At 40.0% G+C, this 21,612-nt stretch overlaps 1 protein-coding gene across 1 annotated transcript in view; it reads right to left on the bottom strand.

Annotated features, from left to right (window-relative positions):
- Positions 1–21,612, bottom strand: part of LOC139014206 (cyclin-Y-like protein 1) — an 80,262-nt gene that overhangs the window by 24,807 nt on the left and 33,843 nt on the right. The window contains exons 8-9 of the mRNA XM_070421196.1: positions 17,236–17,402; positions 8,152–8,314 (exon numbers count right to left, since the gene is read on the bottom strand). Of these exons, the coding sequence (XP_070277297.1) occupies positions 8,152–8,314; positions 17,236–17,402 (330 nt within the window). The remainder of the gene's footprint in view (positions 1–8,151; positions 8,315–17,235; positions 17,403–21,612) is intronic.

Genomic DNA, 21,612 nt, shown 5'->3' with positions numbered 1-21,612 from the left:
AAAAATAAACTCTCAGAGAGAGAAACTAAAAAAAAAAAAAATGCCATCTGTCACTGCAACAAAAAAACTTAAGAAACTTAGGAATACATTTAACCAAGGAGGTAAAAGACCTGTACTCAGAAAACTATAAAACATTGAAAAAAGAGATAGAAGTGGACATAAACAAGTGTAAGAACATACTATGTTCATGGATTGGAATTATTAACATCATGAAAATGTCCATACTACCCAAAGCAATATATAGATTCAATGTAATCCCTATTAAAATACCAATGGCATACTACACAGGTGTAGAACAGACATCCTGAACATTTATATGGCACCAAAAAAAGAGCCTGGATAGCTACAGCAATTTTGAGAAAGAAGAACAAAGTTGGATGCATCACAAGACTAAATATCAAGCTATACCACAAAGCCACTGTGATCAAAACAGCTTGTTAGTGGCACAAAGACAGCCATATAGTTCAGTGGAACAGAATAGAAAACCCAAGCATCAACCCAAGCCATTATGTTCACTTAATCTTTGAGAAAGGAGATGAGAACAACAATGCAGTAAAAAGAGTCTCTTCAATAAATGGTTTTGAGATCACTGGACAGCTACATGCAAAAATAAAATAAAATAAAATGCAACTAGACCACCAACATACACCATACACAAAAATAAAATAAAGATGGATAAAAGACTTAAATGTAATACGTGAAACCATAAAAATCTTAGAAGAAACCATAGGCAGCAAAATCTCAGATATCTCTCATAGCAGTATGTTTACCGATACATCTCCTAGGAAAATGGAAATGAAGGAGGAAATAAACAAATGGGAGTACATCAAAATAAAAAGCTTCTACACAGTAAAAGAAACCATCAACAAAACAACAATATGCATGAGAGAACATATTTGCCAATTATATATCCAACTAGAGGCCTGGTGCATGAAAATTATGCATTTGGGGGGGTCCCTCAGCCCAGCCTGTGCCCTCTCACAGTCTGGGACCTGTTGGGGCATGTCCCACTGCCAGCTTAGGCTTGATCCTGGGGGATCCGGTCTAAGCTGGCAGACATCCCTCTGGCAGCCTGGGAGCCCTTGGGATGTCCACCTGCTGGCTTAGGCCCGCTCCCTGGGGGATCAGGTCTAAGCTAGCAGTCAGACATCCCTCTGGCAGCCCAGGAGCCCTGGGGGATGTCTGACTAATGGCCGTTAGTCGGACATCCTTAGTGCTGCCACAGAGGTGGGAGAGTCTCCCACCACCGCCACCGAGCTGGCCAGCCATTAGCCGGCTTCTGGCTGAGTGGCCCTCCCCCCGACCGCCCCCCCCCCCACCCCCGTGGAAGTGCACTGACCACCAGGGAGCAGCTCCTGCGTTGAGTGTCTTCCTCCTGGTGGTCAGTGCACGTCATAGGGACTTATTGTTCCTAGTTGTTCCTCCCTTAGGGTCAATTTGCATACTGCCCTTTTATTATATAGGATAAGGGTTTAATCTCCAAAATCTATAGGGAACTCACACAATTTAACAAAAGCTAGATAATCCAATTAAAAACTGGGAAAAGAACCTAAAAAAGACACTTCTCCAAACTGGACATACACAAGACCAAAAGGCACATGTAAAAATGCTCAAAGTCAATACTCATCCAAGAGATACAAATCAAAATGACAATGAGGTACCATCTCACACCTGTCAGAATGGCTATCATCAACAAATAAACAAATGACAAGTGTTGGCAATTATGTAGAGAAAAGGGAACACTAGTACACTGTTAGTGGGAATGCAGACTGGTGCAGCCTCTGTGGAGAACAGTATGGAGTTTCCTCAGAAAATTAAAAATGGAACTCCCATTGACCCAGTGACCCCACCTCTAGGAATATATCCTAAGAAATCAGAAACACTGATCAGAAAGAATATATGCACCCCTATGTTCATAGTAGTGTGATTTATAATAGCTAAGATTTGGAAACAGCTTAAATAACCATGAGCATATAAGTGGATTTAAAAACTGTGGTACATGTACATCATGGAATACCATATAGCAGTAAAAAAGAAGAATCTCTTACCCTTTGTTTGAGACAGCATGGAGGGTCCTGGAGAGCATCATGCTAAGCGAAATAAGCCAGTCAGAGAGATAAATATCACATGATCTCTCTCATATGTGGAATCTAGTGAACAAAATAAACTGATGAACAAAATTGAACCAGAGATATAAAACCATCAAATAGATTGTCAAACCTCAGGGGGAAGGGAGGGGAGCATGAGGGCCTGGGAAGAGATCAACCAATGAACTTGTATGCATATATGCGAAACACGTGGACAGACAATAGGGTGGTGAAAGTCTGGGGTGGGAGCGGAAGCGGATGGGGAGATGTCAGTGGGGTAAAGGAGAATATATGTAATACTTTAAACAATAAAGATTCTTTTTTAAGTTATATAAAAAGATCTTACTATTTCCTTACTTTTTAATATAGAGACTGGCTTTAAGCATCTAATCTTTTTTTTAAAAAAATTAATTAGTTCAACTATTCCCGTCAAAATTTTTATAACCTTAATGAAATATTAAATATGCTTAGAGCAACCCAGTAAAACCTGGAAAATATTAAAAACCAATCTTAATGACACTTTTGACTATCATCCTTGTGAATATTTTCTACTCACCTCCTTCAACTGTATTATCAACTCTAAATATGTTAAATTTTTTGAAAGGTTATGCTTGAAAAGCCTTAAGAAGAAACATCATGGAACTGCTCAATTTTTTAAAATTCTTTCTTGCTAATGTGCTATTAGAATTCACCATTGTAACTGCAGAGGGAGGAGAGAAAATGCTGACATCACAGACATATGTTAACTCAAAAAGGCAATAGTGCATCACAGACAGTCCTACAGGGAAAGCAAGATGTGGATCAAAAACAATAAAATTTTACTTTCTAGAAATCGGTTGTCTAATTTCTTTAAAAACAATTTCCAGACATAATAGCTAATGGCATGCATTATAAGTAGAATAAGTCACTTATTCAATACTAATGGCCCAGTGCACGGATTTGTGTACATTAAAAGGAAATTAATTAGAAGAAAGATTCGTGTAGTAGTTACGTTACTGCAAAAATTACGTCATTATATATATATATATAAAAGGCTAAATGACGGACTGTATGTTAGCCAGAGCTTTATATGTATCATGCATGCATGAGTCAAAGTTTATTTTTAAACTAGAGGCCCGATGCACAAAAATTTGTGCACTCAGTGGGGGGGGAGAGTCCGTAGCCCGGCCTGTGCCCTCTCGCAGTCTGGGACCCCTCAGGGGATGACCACCTGCTGGTTTAGGCCCACTCCCCGGCAGTCAGACATCCCTCTGGCAGCCCAGGAGCCCTCAGGAGATTTGCATGTTTCTCTTTTATTAGATTAGATCATGGTGTGTGTTTTCTTGCCATCATTAACCATAGTAACTGTTGCTTATGTATTAAAGTTCTATTCCTGCTAAGTCTAGAAGCAGCCTCAGAATCCTTCTCACCATTCATCTTAAGTCTGATGCTTAGTTGATCAGAATTAATACCTGAGATGAAGCCTCTTACTGCAGATGTATCCCAGAATGTATGGCATCCTCTCTGCTTTATGATTCAGCTAATAATACAGTGCCTCAATCAGGTTGATTGAGGTCATTTTTCCCCTTGCAGTTTCTAGTAGTAGATTACCATCTACTGCCTAGGAATTAAAATTGACTGTCTCCATGTAGATTGCAAAATAAGGCATTTTTCTCATCAATAAAATTTCATTCTTTCAGCATGAGTAATTTTGTCAACAACGTTTTGAGGCAGAAGCAGTTTATAACAAATTGAGTGAATTATTGTTTCAGGTACTGTGTTGTGTCATACACAGATTTCATTTTTATCTTTGCAACAACTCTATACAGTAGGTACTATAATGACACAGATGAGAACACTGAGGTATAGAGAGATCAGGTAACTTGACCAGTAAAACCCAAAAGTGGCTGAGTCTCATTTCAAATCCATGAGCCTGGGCATTTAGCCATTACACTCTACTCAGTATTGTGCTAGAGCCTGCTCTTACTGGCTCAAAAATTTTCAGCAATTTTGTAAGCTGATTGTTAAACATGTTCATTATTAAAAATTAAATTATATAATCTTAAAAGTGAATAAATTACATTAAAACCAAAGGAAATACGTACTCTAAATTCATCACTCCTCAATTATTTACTACACTTTACTGTTCTGACTCTTGACATTATTTATATCTTTTGGGTCTTTCTGGTGGAATATAATAGTGTATTACTGCATGTTTCTCCTCAGCTCTGCATTTAGTGGCATCACATTAGCAGCTGAAATCAGCCTTGGATGGAGAATTTATGCCACAGAAATTGGCCAACAGTATAAATCAGAGTTTTGTTTTCTTTGGTTGAGAGCCAGTTGTTAAACATTTATCAGCGCAACACTGACCACATTGGTGGTGGTGGTCTTGTCAGAATGTGTTAGGTTATGCAGATGAAAATCTATTTAAACAGATTTTATGTAGATATTTTCAAAGATGGAAGAATTGTCCCTGTCAACTATGTTAATTGATTCATATCTTCACTAATTGTCATCATTGCAAAGTTTTCAGTCCCCATATGGATTGCTGGATATGTTAGGTCATGCCCTGTCCCTGTCCCCCTCCCTTGGTAGCCTTTGTTACCTTAAGGACTCTAGTTTTCCATTTATATGTTTAAGTACCAACCTTACTGGCTTAAAAATGTAAGCTTTTAAAACTGCTCTGTTCCATATCCTTCCAATGAAAAGTGGAGTTGGGTTGCGGCACAGGAGAGAAACTCAGAAGGGGAATATTGAAGTAATGACTGCAGTAGGAGAAGAGGGAACCTATTTCCCGGGCCACAGGCGCTGGCCCTTGGACCACAAGGTAGGCATCTTCTCCGTGTCCTCTGTGATGCAGTGTGGGCAGCTTCTCCAGCTGGCTGCAGTCTGGGATCACGGGGCAGGCAGCTTCTTCGTCTTCTAGGATGCAGCCAGCCTCAAACACTGGGCCCGGCTTCTCAGTCTTCCCAAGGACATGGGGCAGGCGGATGTGGGGCAGGCAGCTTCTCCGGCCGGCTGCAGCCTGAGATCACGGGCAGGCGGCTTCTCTGGCCAGCTGCGGCCTGAGATCACGGGCAGGCGGCTTCTCTGGCCAGCTGCGGCCTGAGATCACAGGCAGGCAGCTTCTCTGGCCAGCTGCAGCCTGAGATCACGGGCAGGCACCTTCTCTGGCCAGCTGTGGCCTGAGATCATGGGCAGGTGGCTTCTCTGGCCAGCTGCAGACTGGGATCACGGGCAGGCGGCTTCTTCATCTCCCAGGCCGCAGCCAGCCTCAGGCGCTGGAGCCAGACTTCTCTGTCTCCCCTGACTTCTGCGTCTCCAATAGGCCTGCAGCGGCCAAAGCCGGGATGTTTGCATGGTAGCTGTGGCTGCAATGCAAGTATCCCAGCTCTGGCCTCTGCAATCTTTGTTGGGTTAATGTGCATATCTCTGGATCGGTTGGTGGGCATGACTGGTGGGCGTGGCTGGTGGTCATGGCTTGGGTGTAACGAAGGTATGGTCAATTTGCATGTTTGTCTCTTTTTAAATGACCAGTGTGTGTCATATGTACCAGCCGGTCGGTCGGATGGATGGACGGTTGGTTACTTAGCCTTTTATATATATAGATAAGCCATTGGAACTACCAATTACCAAAAGGCACCTGCTAGTAAGATGGTCCTGGAAAGTAATACAGAACAGCACCCTTTGTACCTAGCTTCTATACCACCAGAAATCTCCTTTTCACGACTTCACTCTGGCAGTTTTTTGGCCAGTTACATAACAATTTTCAAAGGTGAAAGACCATACAATATATGACTTTTATAATAAGAATAGCTGTTATTGAATTTCTTTTAAAGAGAAATCTTTGACCTGGCTGGGTCAGATGGTTGGAGTGTCTTCCCATTAACTAAAGGGTTGTGGGTTTGGTTCCCAATCAGGGCGCATGTGCAGGTTTTGGGTTTGATCCCATGTCTTGGGGACTGTCTGGGAGGCAACCAATGGATGTTTCTCTCTCACATCTATGTTTCTTCCTCTCTCCCTTCTTCTCTAAAATCAACTTAAAAAGTAGAGAAATCTTCAATGTCTGAAAAACTATAATGAAAACTCAGAACTAAAATTATTTTAAAATAATTCATATACAGCAACAATGTCCAAAAAGTTGAGAAGGAATGCAAAGAACACATAATGGGGGCGGGGGGAGTAGGGGGAAGAAAGTGCCTATTTTTCTCTAAGAAGCAATGAAAAATATTTAAGAAATTTCCTTATGTCTAAGAAGTCCATTTTCCCCAATATCAAAGTAAACATTAAAGCATTTGAAACTATAGTGTATAGAAATAGATACTTTAAATTTTCTAAATGAGAGTTCTAAAGCTCAAAAGAGATTGTCAATTGTGAGATTAACTGGAACTTTTTAAAAGTTTAAGAGAGACATTTCCTTTTTATCCAAAAATGAAAACAAAATTAAACAAATGTAATATCCTCTAGTAATAAAAATAACAAAAGGGAAATGAAAAATACTAAGGATCATAAATTAAGCATAGGCTAAAAAAGATCCTCATCAGGTTAAAACCTTTCACTTATTTTTAAGAGGAAATACTAAATTTGCCAGAATAGGGAATATATTTCAACAGTCCTTGTTTTGGTAGATGAGAAACTCATTATGTCAATACCCACCTCCCCCCCCCCCCCGCCCCCGCCGCCCCCGTCTCCCTTAAAAGGAAATAACTTAGCTGGGATTGGAGCAGGAGCAGTGATTCTTCTCCAGTCCTTGCAGATGAGGGGCTCATCATGGCACAGCCCTCATTCCTCCTTAAGATAAGATGGCATCGGCACGCTGCACATCAGTAAGGTTAGCACAGCTGCCAGATTTTTTTATGGCCACCCTGCACAGGTTTTTGTTTTCACAATATCTGGAAATGGCCTAGGTCGGAGACATGAGATAGAGCACAGGTATATTCAAAATAAAGGAGTTGCGGCCTTCACAGAGAAAGCATCACTGATAGCCACACATTCCCACTTCTTTATATCGATTACAGTTTTTCCTCTTCGGAGAGCTGGCGTATACACTACTTGGTCCTTGGGATCCTACTTCATGCTCATTCACTAAGGTAAGTCACTTAAGGACTGTGATTAGATTGGCAGAGCAAAGGGGAACTTAGAATTTACAGTTTGGATTTTCTCAATGATGTCAAAGGTGTGACAAGGTCCTAACAACAATATCATCTGTTGCCTGTACACTTGGTTCCATAAACATAATAAACTTACACGTGGACAAAGCCATTGTTGACTCAGCTATTTAAATTCTAGCCAATCTTCATTAGTTAGCAATTGCTCTAGGCAAATTTTAATGAGGCAGGCATGGGTTATACTTGATTGAAAGGTAGGAAAATGCTAATGATCGAAGCACTAGAAAGGTACTATTTCAGTTGCACATTAATTAAGGTAGAAACAGGTCTTATTCTAAAGGACCATCAAAGTACCACAGAAAGTGTCCAATTTAAAAGTGTCCATTTCCGTTGAGAATAATTTTGTTGTATATTCACCAAAAGCCATAAGCCATAATTACTTTGTTCAATGTACTTTACCATCTCCATTAAAAAAAAACCTATGTACTTTCTACAGCAAGTGTTTGAAGCACATATTCTACAATCTTAGTATAAGTCTCTCAGGTTAGATTTGTTAACAAACTAAAGGTACTAAACTGTGATATATACAGAAAAGACATGAATTTGCAAATTGAGTTAACAATTGTAAGTAGAATATGGTTGTAGATGTGATTAGTGATACAATTGTAAGAAATTATTCGTATATAGTTAGAAATAAGAACAGAGTTTCCAAAAAAAAAAAACACCATGCAAGATTAAATTGGATATAAATTATTCTGAATCATGGTCACAGAGATCATTTTTGTATAATGTGGGATTCTTAAATAAACCAGAAGAGATACCACTAATACGATGTGAAAGAGTTCATAAGTCTTCTTCAATGTGCTGGTTTAAAAAGCTTTTCATTTTCCTAGTCACTACATAATATGATTTATCCACAGATATTGGTTTTGGTGTCTGGCAGCAAACCCCACTTTGGATTCCCACAGCCTTACCTCTAGGTTCAGTGCTCTTTCTTTTCCAAGAGGAGCAAATGCAATAGGCAATCCGTGGTCACTTGCTAAGGACCGAAGGTCAAAATAGTATTTGGCATAGACACTGAGCGAAACATTAAGACTAAACTGTAGTAGATAAAAGTATTCCCTTTCCAATTCACTTCTGGGCAAGAAGGAAAACACAAAATTAATACAGGACAATTTTAGTCAACCTGGCTATCTTCAAAATTATCATTCTAAACTACTAGGTTGACTCTGTGTTTTGTTTTGAAACAAATAAAGGCTACCCAGCTGGACTAGTACACTAATGTTCAAACAAACATAGACAAGGTACAGCTATTTGTCATCCCTCTTGCATCCAGCTCTTTGAATTTTGGACAAGGGGAGGAGGTTACGTCTCTTGTGCTCAACTGCTGCTGACTATAGAGGCTTATTCATCAGAGTCCCATTAGTGCAGCTGTAGGTTCATGCTCCTTGCTCACTCACAGGGCCCCACTCTAGTGTTCAGATGGAAGGAATGATGTATACTGTTCCTTAGCCCTGAAAAACTTGCAGACATTTTCACCAGGCCCATAACAGGAAGGGGATTAGTAAAGTAGAGATGTGCCAACGAAAGGATTGGGCACATCATCACAGTAACAAAACAATTCATTGAGAGCCACCAATATCTCTGAAGGAAAAACTCTTGGAAAATTATGAACACCTAATAAGGAAATGGAGGAAGATACAAAAAAACGGAAGCATACACCATGCCCATGGATAGGAAAAATTAACATCTTTAAAATGTCATACCACCCAAAATAAAATTCCTATTAAGATACCAATGGCAGCTTTTACAGAAGTAGAACAAATGATCCAAATTTTTATATGGAATCACCAAAGACCCTAAATAGTCACAGCAATCCAGAGAAAGACAAAGTTGCAGGTATCACACTACCTGCTATCAAACTATACTGCAAAGTTATAGTAATCAAAACACCAAGGTACTGGCATTAAAAAAAAACATATAGACCAATGGAGCAGAATAGAAAGCCTATAGATAAGTTGATGATGTGATCAATTAATATTTGACAAAGGAGGACAGATCATTCAATGAGTAAAGACAATCTATTCAATAAATGGTGTAGGTCCCTAACCGGTTTGGTTCAGTGGATAGAGTGTTTGCCTGCAGATTCAAGGGTCCAAGGTTCAATTCCGGCCAAGGGCATGTACCTTGGTTGTGGGCATATACCCAGTAGAGAGTGTGCAGGAGGCAGCTGATTGATGTTTCTTTCTCATCAATGTTTCTAACTCTCTAACCCTTTCCCTTCCTCTCTGTAAAAAAAATAAATAAATAAATAAAATATATATATAAAAATAAATGGTGTAGGGTAAATTGGACAGATACAAGCAAAAAATGAAACTGGACCACCTTCTTCCACCATATACAAACATAAACTCAAAATGGATTATCAACTTAAATTCAAACCATAAAACTCCTAGAAGTAAACATAGGCAGTAAAATCTAGGACACTTCTCTTAATAATATTTTTTTGTTGATATATCACCTGCAGCATGTGAAACAAAAGAAAAAATAAACAAATGGGACTGTATCAAACTAAAATATTTTAACACATCAAAGGAAAACATTAACAAAATAAAAAGACAACCTACTAATGGGAAAACATATTTGACAATGATATATCTCATAATAGTCAAAATTTATTTTAAAAGTATACAACTCAACACCAAAATACAAACAACCCAATTAAAAAGTGGACAGAGGACCTGAACAGACACTTCTCTAAAGACTCCATACAGATGGCTGATAGACATATGAAAAGACGCTTAGTATATTTAGTCCTCAGAGAGATGCAAATTAAAACCACAATGAGATATCCTCACACCTGTCAAAATGGCGATCATCAATAAAATTTTTAAAAAGCTTGTATTGACCAAAATATGGAGAAAAGAGAACCTTTGTCACTTTTGATGGGAATGTAGATTGGTGCAGCCACAGTGGAAAACAATATGGAGTTTTTTTTCAAGTAATTAAAAAATGGAACTTCCTTATGATTCAGAGATTCCACTTCTGGGTATATATGCAAAGAAACCCAAGACATGAATTCCAAAGAATATATGTACCCTATGTTCACTGCAGTATTGTTTACAATCCCCATGCTATGGAAGCAACTCAAGTGCCCATCAACTAATGAGTGGATAAAAAAGGTGGTGGAATATTATTCGGACATAAAAAAGAATGAAATCTTGCCATTTGTGAGAGCATGGATGGACCTAGAGCAGCCGTGGGCAAACTATGGCCCGCGGGTCGGATCTGGCCCATTTGAAATGAATAAAACTAAAAAAAAGAGACCGTACCCTTTTATGTAATGATGTTTACTTTGAATTTATACTAGTTCACACAAATACTCCATCCATGCTTTTGTTCCGGCCCTCCAGTCCAGTTTAAGAACCCAGTGTGGCCCTCGAGTCAAAAAGTTTGCCCACCCCTGACCTAGAGGGTAGTATGTTAGTGAAATAAGTCAGTCAGAGAAATACGAATACCATATGATTTCACTTATATGTGGAATCCAAAGACCAATATAAATGAGCAAACAAAACAGAAGCAGACTCACAGATACAGGAAACATATTGATGGTTATCAGAGAGGGAGGAGTTTGGGGAGCTGGGTGAGAAAGGTGAGGAAATTGAGAAGTACAGGTTGGCAGTTATAAAACACTCATGGAAATATAAAGTAAACCCTGGGAAATATAGTCATTAATACTGTAATAATGAGGTATGATGTCAGGTCAGTACTAAAAATATTGTGGAAAACACCTTGCAAAGCATGATTTTCTAACCATTATGCTGTACACCTGGGACTAATACAAAATAATATTAAATGTAAAGTTTTATTGACAAGAATAATAAAAATAAGTAAATTTTATAAAGGAGAAAAAAAAACCAGAACAGGTAGGCAGCCCTAAAAATCCAAAAAGATATTTAAAGTATGGTTGCTTCACAGGGACCCTGATTCTCAAGGTGAGGTCACGTGAAGCAACAGAGACTCTGATACTGGACTCTTGGGGAACTCTGACTCCTGGCGCAAGCTAGGGGGCTCTGCTCTGGTTTTCAACACGCTCCAGGGGGGCCTCTATTTCAGCACAGTGCAGCCAGGGTCCCTAATTCTAAGGGCACGTGCGAGGCCACATTGAGTGTTGGCAACACTGACACAGAGCGAGCCTGGTTTCCACCAACCAACAACAACCACACATCTTAGTGTCAGAGCTCTTCAGTGACACTAGGGTGGTGGGAGCCTCCCACTGCACACGGCCCAGGCCCACGCAACTCGACCTTTGAACCATCAGGAGATAATCAGAATGAAGAGACGACACAACACCCAGAGGAAAGATAATGAGGAATCACCAAGAAAGGAAATTAATGAAGTTGAAGCATGCAACATGACAGAAAAAGAATTCAGAATAATGGTTGTACAATTCATTCACCAGATGGATGAGAAAATCAACAACCTATGCAAGAATCAGGAAGAAATGAAAAGTGATATAGCTACAATCAAAAACACCATGGAAAGTTTCAACAGCAGACTAGAAGAAGCAGAAGACCGAATTAGTGAGTTAGAAGATAAGGCAGAGAAACAAGCTCAATCTGAACAGCAACTGGAGAAAAAAATTAAAAAACAGGAGGAGAGCCTAAGGGAGCTTCAGGACAACATGAAACGAAGTAACATACGCATAATAGGGCTGCAAGAAGGACAAGAAGAGCAGCAAGAATTAGAAAATCTATTTGAAGAAATAATGACAGAAAACTTCCCAGATATGGGGAAGAAAAAAGTTACACAAGTACAGAGAGTCCCAGGCAAGATGAACCCCAAAAGACCGACACCAAGACACGTCATAATAACGATGGCAAATGTACAAGACAAAGAGAGAATCTTAAAGGCTGCAAGAGAGAAACAGAGAGTTACCTACAAAGGATCCCCCATCAGATTATCAAACGATTTCTCAACAGAAACACATCAGGCCAGAAAAGAATGGATGGAAATTTACAAAGTGATGCAAAGCAAAGGACTGAATCCAAGAATACTCTATCCAGCAAGGCTATCATTCAAAATTGAAGGGGAAATAAGAAGCTTCACAGACAAAAAAAGGCTAAGGGAGTTCATCACCACCAAGCCAGCAATGCAAGAAATGCTAAAGGGACTGGTGTAAAAAGAAGAAATAAAAAGCCCAGAAAGAAAGCAGCCACAAAAAAATAGAAATGGCTACAAACAAGTACCTTTCAATAATAACTTTAAATGTAAATGGACTAAATGGTCCAATCAAAAGACATCGAGTGGCTGAATGGATAAAAAAACATGACCCATACATTTGCTGTCTACAAGAGACCCACCTCATTAGAAGGGACTCACACAGACTGAAAGTGAAGGCATGGAATAATATCTTTCAGGCAAATGGAAATGAAAAAAAAGCTGGGGTAGCAATACTTATATCAGACAAAATAGACCTCAAAGTGAAGGCCATAACAAGAGATAAGGAAGGCCACTTCATAATACTAAAGGGATCAATACAACAAGAGAATATAACCCTGATAAAGATATATGCACCCAATGCAGGAGCACCCACATACATAAGAAAACTCCTGGAAGATATCAGGGAAGAGATCGACAACAATACAATCAAAGTAGGGGATTTTAATACACCACTGACATCACTGGATAAATCCGCTAGACAAAAACTCAGCAAAGAAACAGCAATCCTAAATGACTCACTAGATCAGATGGACTTAATTGACATCTTCAGAACACTTCACCCCAAAGCCATGGAATATACATTCCTCTCAGGTGCTCATGGGACATATTCAAAAATAGACCACATATTGGGTCACAAGCAAAGTCTCCACAAATTCAAGAAGATTGAAATCATAAAAAGCATCTTCTCAGACCACGATGGCATAATGTTAGAAATAAACTACAATAAAAACAACCCAAAATACTCAAACACTTGGAAGCTGAATAGCATGCTATTAAATATTGATTGGGTTACCGATGACATCAAAGAAGAAATTAAAAACATCCTGGACACTAATGACAATGAAAACACAACAATCCAAAACCTATGGGACACAATGAAAGCAGTCCTGAGAGGGAAGTTTATAGCTCTACAGGCCTATCTCAAAAAACAAGAAAAAATGGTAGTTAATCATCTAACTCTACAACTCAAAGAATTAGAAAGAGAGCAACAAGAAAACCCCAGAGTGAGCAGAAGGAAGGAGATAATAAAGATTAGAGCAGAAATCAATGAAATAGAGACCAAAAAAACAATACAGAAAATCAATGAAACCAAGAGCTGGTTCTTTGAAAGGATAAACAAGATTGACAAACCCCTAGCCAGGCTCACCAAGAAGCAAAGAGAGAGGTCCCAAATAAACCAAATCAGAAATGATAGAGGCGAAATAACAACAGACCCCACAGAAATACAAATGATTGTTAAACAATACTACGGACAGCTCTACTCCAACAAACTAGACAACCTGGAGGAAATGGACAAATTCCTAGAAAAATACAACATTCCAAAACTCAATCAGGAAGAATCTAAAAATCTCAATAGGCCAATAACTATGGAAGAAATTGAAGCAGTTATCAAAAAGCTTCCAGCAAACAAAAGTCCAGGACCAGACGGCTTCTCAGGGGAGTTTTACCAAACTTTCAAGGAAGAACTACAGCCTATCCTCCTCAGATTACTACAAAAAGTTCAAGAGGATGGAACACTTCCAAACACATTCTATGAAGCTAGCATCACCCTAATACCAAAACCAGGTAAAGACAACACAATGAAAGAGAATTACAGGCCAATATCCCTCATGAACATAGATGCCAAAATCCTCAACAAAATCTTAGCAAATCGGATCCAGCACTACATCAGAAGGATCATACACCATGACCAAGTAGGATTTATCCCAGGGATGCAAGGATGGTACAACATCCGTAAATCAATAAACGTGATACATCACATAAACACATTGAAAGAAAAAAACCACATGGTCATATCAATTGATGCAGAAAAAGCATTCGACAAAATCGAACACCCATTTTTGATAAAAACTCTCAGCAAGGTGGGAATAGAAGGATCATACCTCAACATAATAAAAGCCATATATGACAGGCCCACAGCCAACATCATACTCAATGGACAAAAACTAACACCATTTCCCCTAAGAACAGGAACAAGACAGGGATGCCCACTCTCACCACTCCTGTTCAACATAGTCCTGGAAGTATTAGCCATTGCAATTAGACAAGAAGAAGAAATAAAAGGCATCCAAATTGGAAAAGAGGAAGTAAAACTGTCCTTAATTGCAGACGACATGATATTATATATACAAAACCCTAGAGACTCCATCAAAAAACTACTAGACTTAATACATGAATTTGGCAATGTAGCAGGATACAAAATTAACCCCAAGAAATCTGAGGCATTTCTATACACCAATAGTGAACTTTCAGAAAGGGAGATCAGAAAAACAATCCCATTTACCATTGCACCAAAAAAATTAAGATACCTAGGAATAAACTTAACTAAAGAGGTAAAAGACCTCTACTCAGAAAACTACAGGACGTTGAAAATAGAGATAGAGGAAGACATAAACAGATGGAAGAACATACCATGTTCTTGGATTGGTAGAATCAACATCATTAAAATGTCCATACTACCCAAAGCAATCTATAAATTCAACGCACTTCCCATTAAAATACCAATGGCCTTCTTCAAAGATCTAGAACGAACTCTCCAAAAATTCATCTGGAATAAAAAAAGACCCCGAATAGCTGCAGCGATCCTGAGAAAAAACAAAGTAGGTGGGATCTCAATGCCAGATATCAAGCTGTATTACAAAGCCACTGTTCTCAAAACTGCCTGGTACTGGCACAAGAACAGACATATAGATCAGTGGAATAGAATAGAGAGTCCAGAAATTAGCCCAAACCAATATGCTCAATTAATTTTTGACAAAGGAGGCATGAACATACACTGGAGCCAAGATAGTCTCTTCAGTAAATGGTGTTGGGAAAATTGGACAGATATATGCAAGAAAATGAAACTAGACCACCAACTTACACCATACACAAGAATAAACTCAAAATGGATAAAGGACTTAAATGTACGACAGGAAACCATAAAAATTCTAGAAGAATACAAAGGCAACAAAATCTCAGACATATGCCAAAACAATTTCTTCACTGATACAGCTCCTAGGGCAGTTGAAACTAAAGAGAAAATGAGCAAATGGGACTACATCAAAATAAAAAGCTTCTGCACAGCAAAAGAAACCATCAACAAAACAACAAGAAAGCCCACTTCGTGGGAAAACATATTTGCCAACGTCATATCTGATAAGGGCTTAATCTCCAAAATTTATAGGGAACTCATACAACTTAACAAAAAGAAGATAAACAATCCAATCAAAAAATGGGCAAAGGATCTAAATAGACACCTTTCAAAAGAGGACATTCAGAAAGCCAAGAGACATATGAAAACATGCTCAAAGTCACTAATCATCCGAGAGATGCAAATCAAAACAACAATGAGGTACCATCTCACACCTGTCAGAATGGCCATCATCAACAAATCAACAAACGACAAGTGCTGGAGAGGATGTGGAGAAAAAGGAACACTTGTGCACTGCTGGTGGGAATGCAGACTGGTGCAGCCACTATGGAAGACAGTATGGAGTTTCCTCAAAAAATTGGAAATGGAACTCCCATTTGACCCTGTGATCCCACTCCTAGGAATATATCCCAAGAAACCAGAAACACCAATCAGAAAGGATATATGCACCCCTATGTTCATAGCAGCACAATTCACCATAGCTAAGATCTGGAAACAGCCTAAGTGCCCATCAGTAGATGAATGGATTAGAAAATGGTGGTACATCTACACGATGGAATACTATGCTGCTGTAAAAAAGAAGGAACTCTTACCATTTGCAACAGCATGGATGGAACTGGAGAGCATTATGCTAAGTGAAACAAGCCAGTCAATGAAGGAAAAATACCACATGATCTCACTCTTTCATGGATAATAAAGACCATTACAAACTTTTGAACAATAATAGATACAGAGGCAGAGCTGCCTCAAACTGATTGTCAAACTGCAGTGGGAAGGCCAGGGAGGGGTTGGGGACAGAAGGGAGGGGAGCAAGAGATCAACCGAAGGACTTGTATGCATGCATATAAGCATAACTAATGGACATAAGACACTGGGGGGTAAGGGAGGGCAGGGGTTTGTCAAGGGCGGTGGGGAAAAAAGGATACTTATGTAATACCCTTTGTAATACTTTTAGCGAAAAAAAATAAAATAAAATAAAATAAAATAAAATAAAAAAGGTTAGGAAAAAAAATGAATTCTCAGTGGTAAAAAAAAATAAAAATAAAAATAAAAATAAATAAATAAAGTATGGTTGCTTGTGCATCTGAACTTGTACAATGTTTACCAATAACCACCAAAGAAATACATTTCAAATTATCACACAGATTAGAATAATTACACCTGGAAACCTACTAATTAATGAGAAAGAATATGATATGTTATAGCAAATGTGAATAGAAAAATATATGTAATTTGTTGTTGTTGTTGTTAATCCTCACCTGAGGATATTTTAATATTGATTTTTAGAGAGTGGAAAGGAGGAAAGGAGGGAGGGAGGGAGAGGGAGAAGGAGAAGGAGAAGGATGAGAGGGAGAGGGAGAGGGAGAGGGAGGGAGAGGGAGAGAGAGGGAGAGAGAGAGAGAGAGAGAGAGAAACATCAATTATTTGCCTCCTATTCCCTCCCTATCATGCCCCGACTGGAACTGAGCCTACAACCCAGGTATGTGCCCTTAACTGGAATTGAACCTGGGACCATTCATTCCGTGCTGACGCTGTACCCACTGAGCCAAACAAGCTCAGGCAAAATATATGTAATTTTATGCATAGTTCAGTTCTCTGCACAATTTAAACTTTAAAAACATTTCTTAATCTGTAAACTTTATGGGGGCATATAAAGTAATAAAAAATGGTTAGAAAGTTCACCAAAACCTTGCAAACTCACAAGTCCTTGGCTGTAATGCCCCTGCAGATTCGACAGAATATCGAATTTGATATATCCAGATCGTGCCAATACTTGAAAGCCAGAACAATGGCGCCGAAAACAATTCGTTTCCAGTTAGTTGGGCAAATGTCAATTTCAGCGTATGTTAAAAGTCTTTCTATGTAAATCTGCAAAAGTGAAACACCGGTCTTTGATTTTAGCTCAGTTTAAGTGCTGTGATAATAACTATTAAGAATGACAGGTTGGATGGAACTGGAGAGCATTATGCTAAGTGAAACAAGCCAGTCAATGAAGGAAAAATACCACATGATCTCACTCTTTCATGGATAATTAAGACCATTACAAACTTTTGAACAATAATAAATACAGTGGCAGAGCTGCCTCAAACCGATTGTCGGACTTCAGTGGTAAGGCCAGGGAGGGTTGGGGGACAGGAGGGAGGGGAGTAAGAGATCAACCGAAGGACTTGTATGCATCCATATAACCATAACTAATGGACATAAGACACTGGGGGGTAAGGGAGGGCAGGGGCTTGTCAAGGGTGGGGGGGAAAAAAGGACACTTATGTAATACCCTTTGTAATACTTTTATCGAAAAATAAAAAAAAATAAAAATAAATAAAAAAATAAAAAATAAATAAAAAAATAAAAAATAAAAAAAAAGAATGACAGGTTTCGTCAGTTTCAACATGCCTTTTATTTTTAGGTTCTGGCCATGAGACTAGTTGGCCAGCCAAAGCCAGAGGCCAAGTCACGGTTGCAAATCAGATACTTCTGTTGCCTATTTTCCCATGTGGAATTTCCAGCCCAGTTTTTGGTCACAGGGATGAATGGACAAGTTAGCAAAGGACCTCCTGAAGAAATGTTACTTTCCCACTTGCAAAGGGCAGCCCATCCAGGCCCCGTGCAGACACTTGAGTGACCACCACATGCACTGTTTCATACCTGGCTGGTAGTTAGTGGTGATTTTACATAATCCTGGAATGTGTAAATCCCTGCCAACACTGAGCACATCTGTACCTTCTCTACACAGCAACTAGTCCCTTTGTGGCCCACGCTGAAGCTAAAGCTTGGTTGTCAAGTCAGCCCCCCAGTGGCTGCTGTGTGGTGCAGCAGGACAGGTAGTGTGAACAGGTGTGTCTGAATCAGGTGTTTACAACTCAAGTATTCTTGAACTTAGTGCCTTTGTAAGAAACACACACGCACATCAAGGATAGTTCTTTTATATCCCCTAAGCCTCACATCTCCATCACGATTCTGTGAAATCCATCTCTGTCTTACACAACCTGAAGCTTGGTCAGTTCTGTTGGTTTCAGGTGGTTGCAGAGCTGCCAGTCTCTATCTCTCTGGTTCTCCTCTAAACCTGCCAGATAGCTGGTGAGATCTCATGATTTTTTCACATGTATTACATGTCTATTCTACAAAGAACTGGGTGGAGTTAACAGCTAGGCAAAGATTATAGAGGCAAGCTGTGATTTGTTTTTACCTCAAGGGTTCTTTGAAGAAGAGTCTGTATATCATACAACAAAGAGAAAAAAAATCCCATTTTAAAGAGTATGTTTACTGTCTGAGGTTATCAGATTGACAGCTCACATTTGCCAAAGCTCTTCAAACCCAACTGTATTTTTAAAAATAAACGGTTATTAAATATCATGTGTTCTTAGTGAAAATTTGCACCAATCGCCAAAAGCTCAATGCTCTCAGATATCGTATCCTTACAAGGTTCAACTGTCTGCCTGATGGGAATAATTAGAGACAAATACAACATTGGAAATCACTCAACTTCCTGCAATCTTTACTGTGGACTTGGTATGTGCCATTAATCATTCATTTATACCACTTGCCCTCCTGTGTCACTGGAATTGAGATTTCTCTTCTAGCAGTGAAGTCAATCCCATCCCACTTCTAAAGAACACCTCCCACAATTACCTCTTTTTGAACACTTCCCTGTGGCCCAGAGATTCTCCCCAATATGAATGTATTTATGTGGTACCCATCCCACCCCCACAACTCCTAGGCTGCCTCCTCTCTGTTAGCTCACAGTGAATGCCCTGAAGCTGCTGCTCATCTCCCACTCTCTCCTTCACCCACTGTAGTCTGCCCCTGGCGACTGAAACTACTACCGCTAATGTCATCGGTGCTTTTGCACATACAAACCAGAGCTCTTCACCCCAGCTCCCCACTCCCCACCCATTCCATAATGCAGTGATGGCGAACCTATGATACGCATGTCAGAGGTGACATGGGAACTCATTTTTTTGGTTGACTTTTCTTTGTTAAATGGCATTTAAATATATAAAATAAATATCAAAAATATAAATCTTTGTTTTACTATGGTTGCAAATATCAAAAAATTTCTATATGTGACACAGCACCAGAGTTAAGTTAGGGTTTTACAAAATGCTGACATGCCAAACTCAAAAAGTTTGCCATCACTGCCATGTGGGGCACTGCCATTTGCCTAGGTGCTTGGTCAAAGACTCCAATTGAGTTGACCTGCTGCAATCTGTTAGTAATTCTTATCATCTCTGCCTGTCTCTGGTAGTCAGACCACTTTCTATTCTATTTGTCACTTCTCACCCATGTCACTGTTATTGACCCTGACTTCTTAGCTTCTGTTCAGGCTCCCAGCTACAGTCATTCTCCCCAAAGCAGCCAGGATAGCTTTTGTAATCAAGAGCACTTCCCCACCCTGCTCAACTCTGCCAAAGGGTTTCCACCAAACAAATAAAAATGTCACTTCCTCCCATGGCCTGCAAGCTGCAAGGCCCAATCAGGTAGCACTTGCCCTACTAGGTCCTCATGCCCTACATTCTCTCCCTCATTCCACACTCTGACCACACTGGCCATACCTCACTCTTACTCAAATACCAAGTATAAGTTCCCGTCTCAGAGGCTGGCACTTGTTCCCTCTGCACATAACGCCAGAGCTCCTCATCTTCCTCAGTTCAGTCAGGCCAGGGGCAGATGTCATCTCTTACAGAGGCTCCTCCTGATCACCTCTCTCAAGTAGCAAGCCCCTCTCAGCATGATATCACGTCACCCTGCTGTACCTTCGTGATATTTACTACTACCTGAGATATTCACCTTTTAACAACACTCAGTTAAAGAAATATTTATGTCTTCCTCACTAGGACAGAAACTCCATAAAAGCAAACACTTTATTCAGCCACGTCTCTCCTCTATCCTCAGCACTTAGATCTGTGAGGACTCAACACTGAAGGGAGAAGTCACCAGGAGTGGCTTAGCGTGGTGGCAAAACCAGAGGAAAACAGTAAAAAAGAAGGAAGATAAGGGAGGTTCCAAAAGGAGAGTGAGGTCAAAGTACTCAATGCTGCCAAGAAGTTGCTCATTCCATGAATAGCCACTGAATACCTGTTCTTGTCACTCTTCTATCTTCCATGCACTTTTTATTCACATGCTTTCTCGGCATTGGAATAGCTAATGCTAATCCCCTGCCTCCAGTCAGATTTACGCTCTAATCCCATATATTCACACATTCCCTAGAGATGCCCCTCTGTCTCACAGGTGCATCATCTTAATGTGTCTGCAAAGGACCCACCCTCTTCTACCCCAGATGCTCTCCTTGCTGAGTTCCCTAGCTCTTCAGGTGGGAGCACCACTCCCGCCTTTGATCAGCTGTGCTCAGCACTCCAGATGGCTGGCAGCTCCGTGGAATGGCCTGTGTCTAATCCAGTGCCCACTGAGGGGTCTCTATTCAGAAGCACAGGCTGCCTCTCCAAAATTCTGACTGAACACTGAAGGAGGAGGCACTGCACTAAGTACTCTTCCCTCAGACCCAGCAGGAGACTTTCCCCTTTAGGATTGTCCGAGGGAGGAGTGAAACAATCCCCATTCTTTCTCACGAGAATGGACCACTCATTCCAAATGACACACTCTTTCCACAGGAATCCTGGATGAATGACACAGAGGCCCTTACACAGCTGTAGCTGAGCAGACAACCAGCAAAGCCCTTTCAGGTCCTACTGGCACTAGAATCCTGGAAACATCACAGGCAGGCACAAGAGGACAGCAAGGACGGATGAACACCCATCATCCAAGGAACAGAGAATTTAGGGCTCTAGTTCTCAGTCAGGACACACATTACAACTGCCCGGGGAATGCAGCCTGCGACTCAGCTTAGACCTACATTGAACCTGTCACTGCCTGGGGCCCAGAAGGTTCTGTTATTGCCCCCATCCTGCCCCATCAGCACACCTTGTATGTGTGTGCCTGTGTGCACTGCATGTGCCTATGTCTCCTGAGGTCTAGAGATTTTCAATTTCTCCCTCCTGCTGCCTTTGATAGCAATTGTTTTGTGGTGAGAAAAGCAATAATCATAGTGATTATTAAGCTCAAATGTGTGAACTTTACTTCC

Source organism: Myotis yumanensis, unplaced genomic scaffold (assembly GCF_028538775.1).
Source record: "Myotis yumanensis isolate MYYU_CA2020_CCGP unplaced genomic scaffold, mMyoYum1.0.hap1 SCAF_1, whole genome shotgun sequence".
In the NCBI taxonomy this organism is placed as follows: Eukaryota; Metazoa; Chordata; class Mammalia; order Chiroptera; family Vespertilionidae; genus Myotis; species Myotis yumanensis.
Note: the sequence above shows the minus strand (reverse complement) of the source record. Positions and strands in the feature narration are given on the sequence as shown.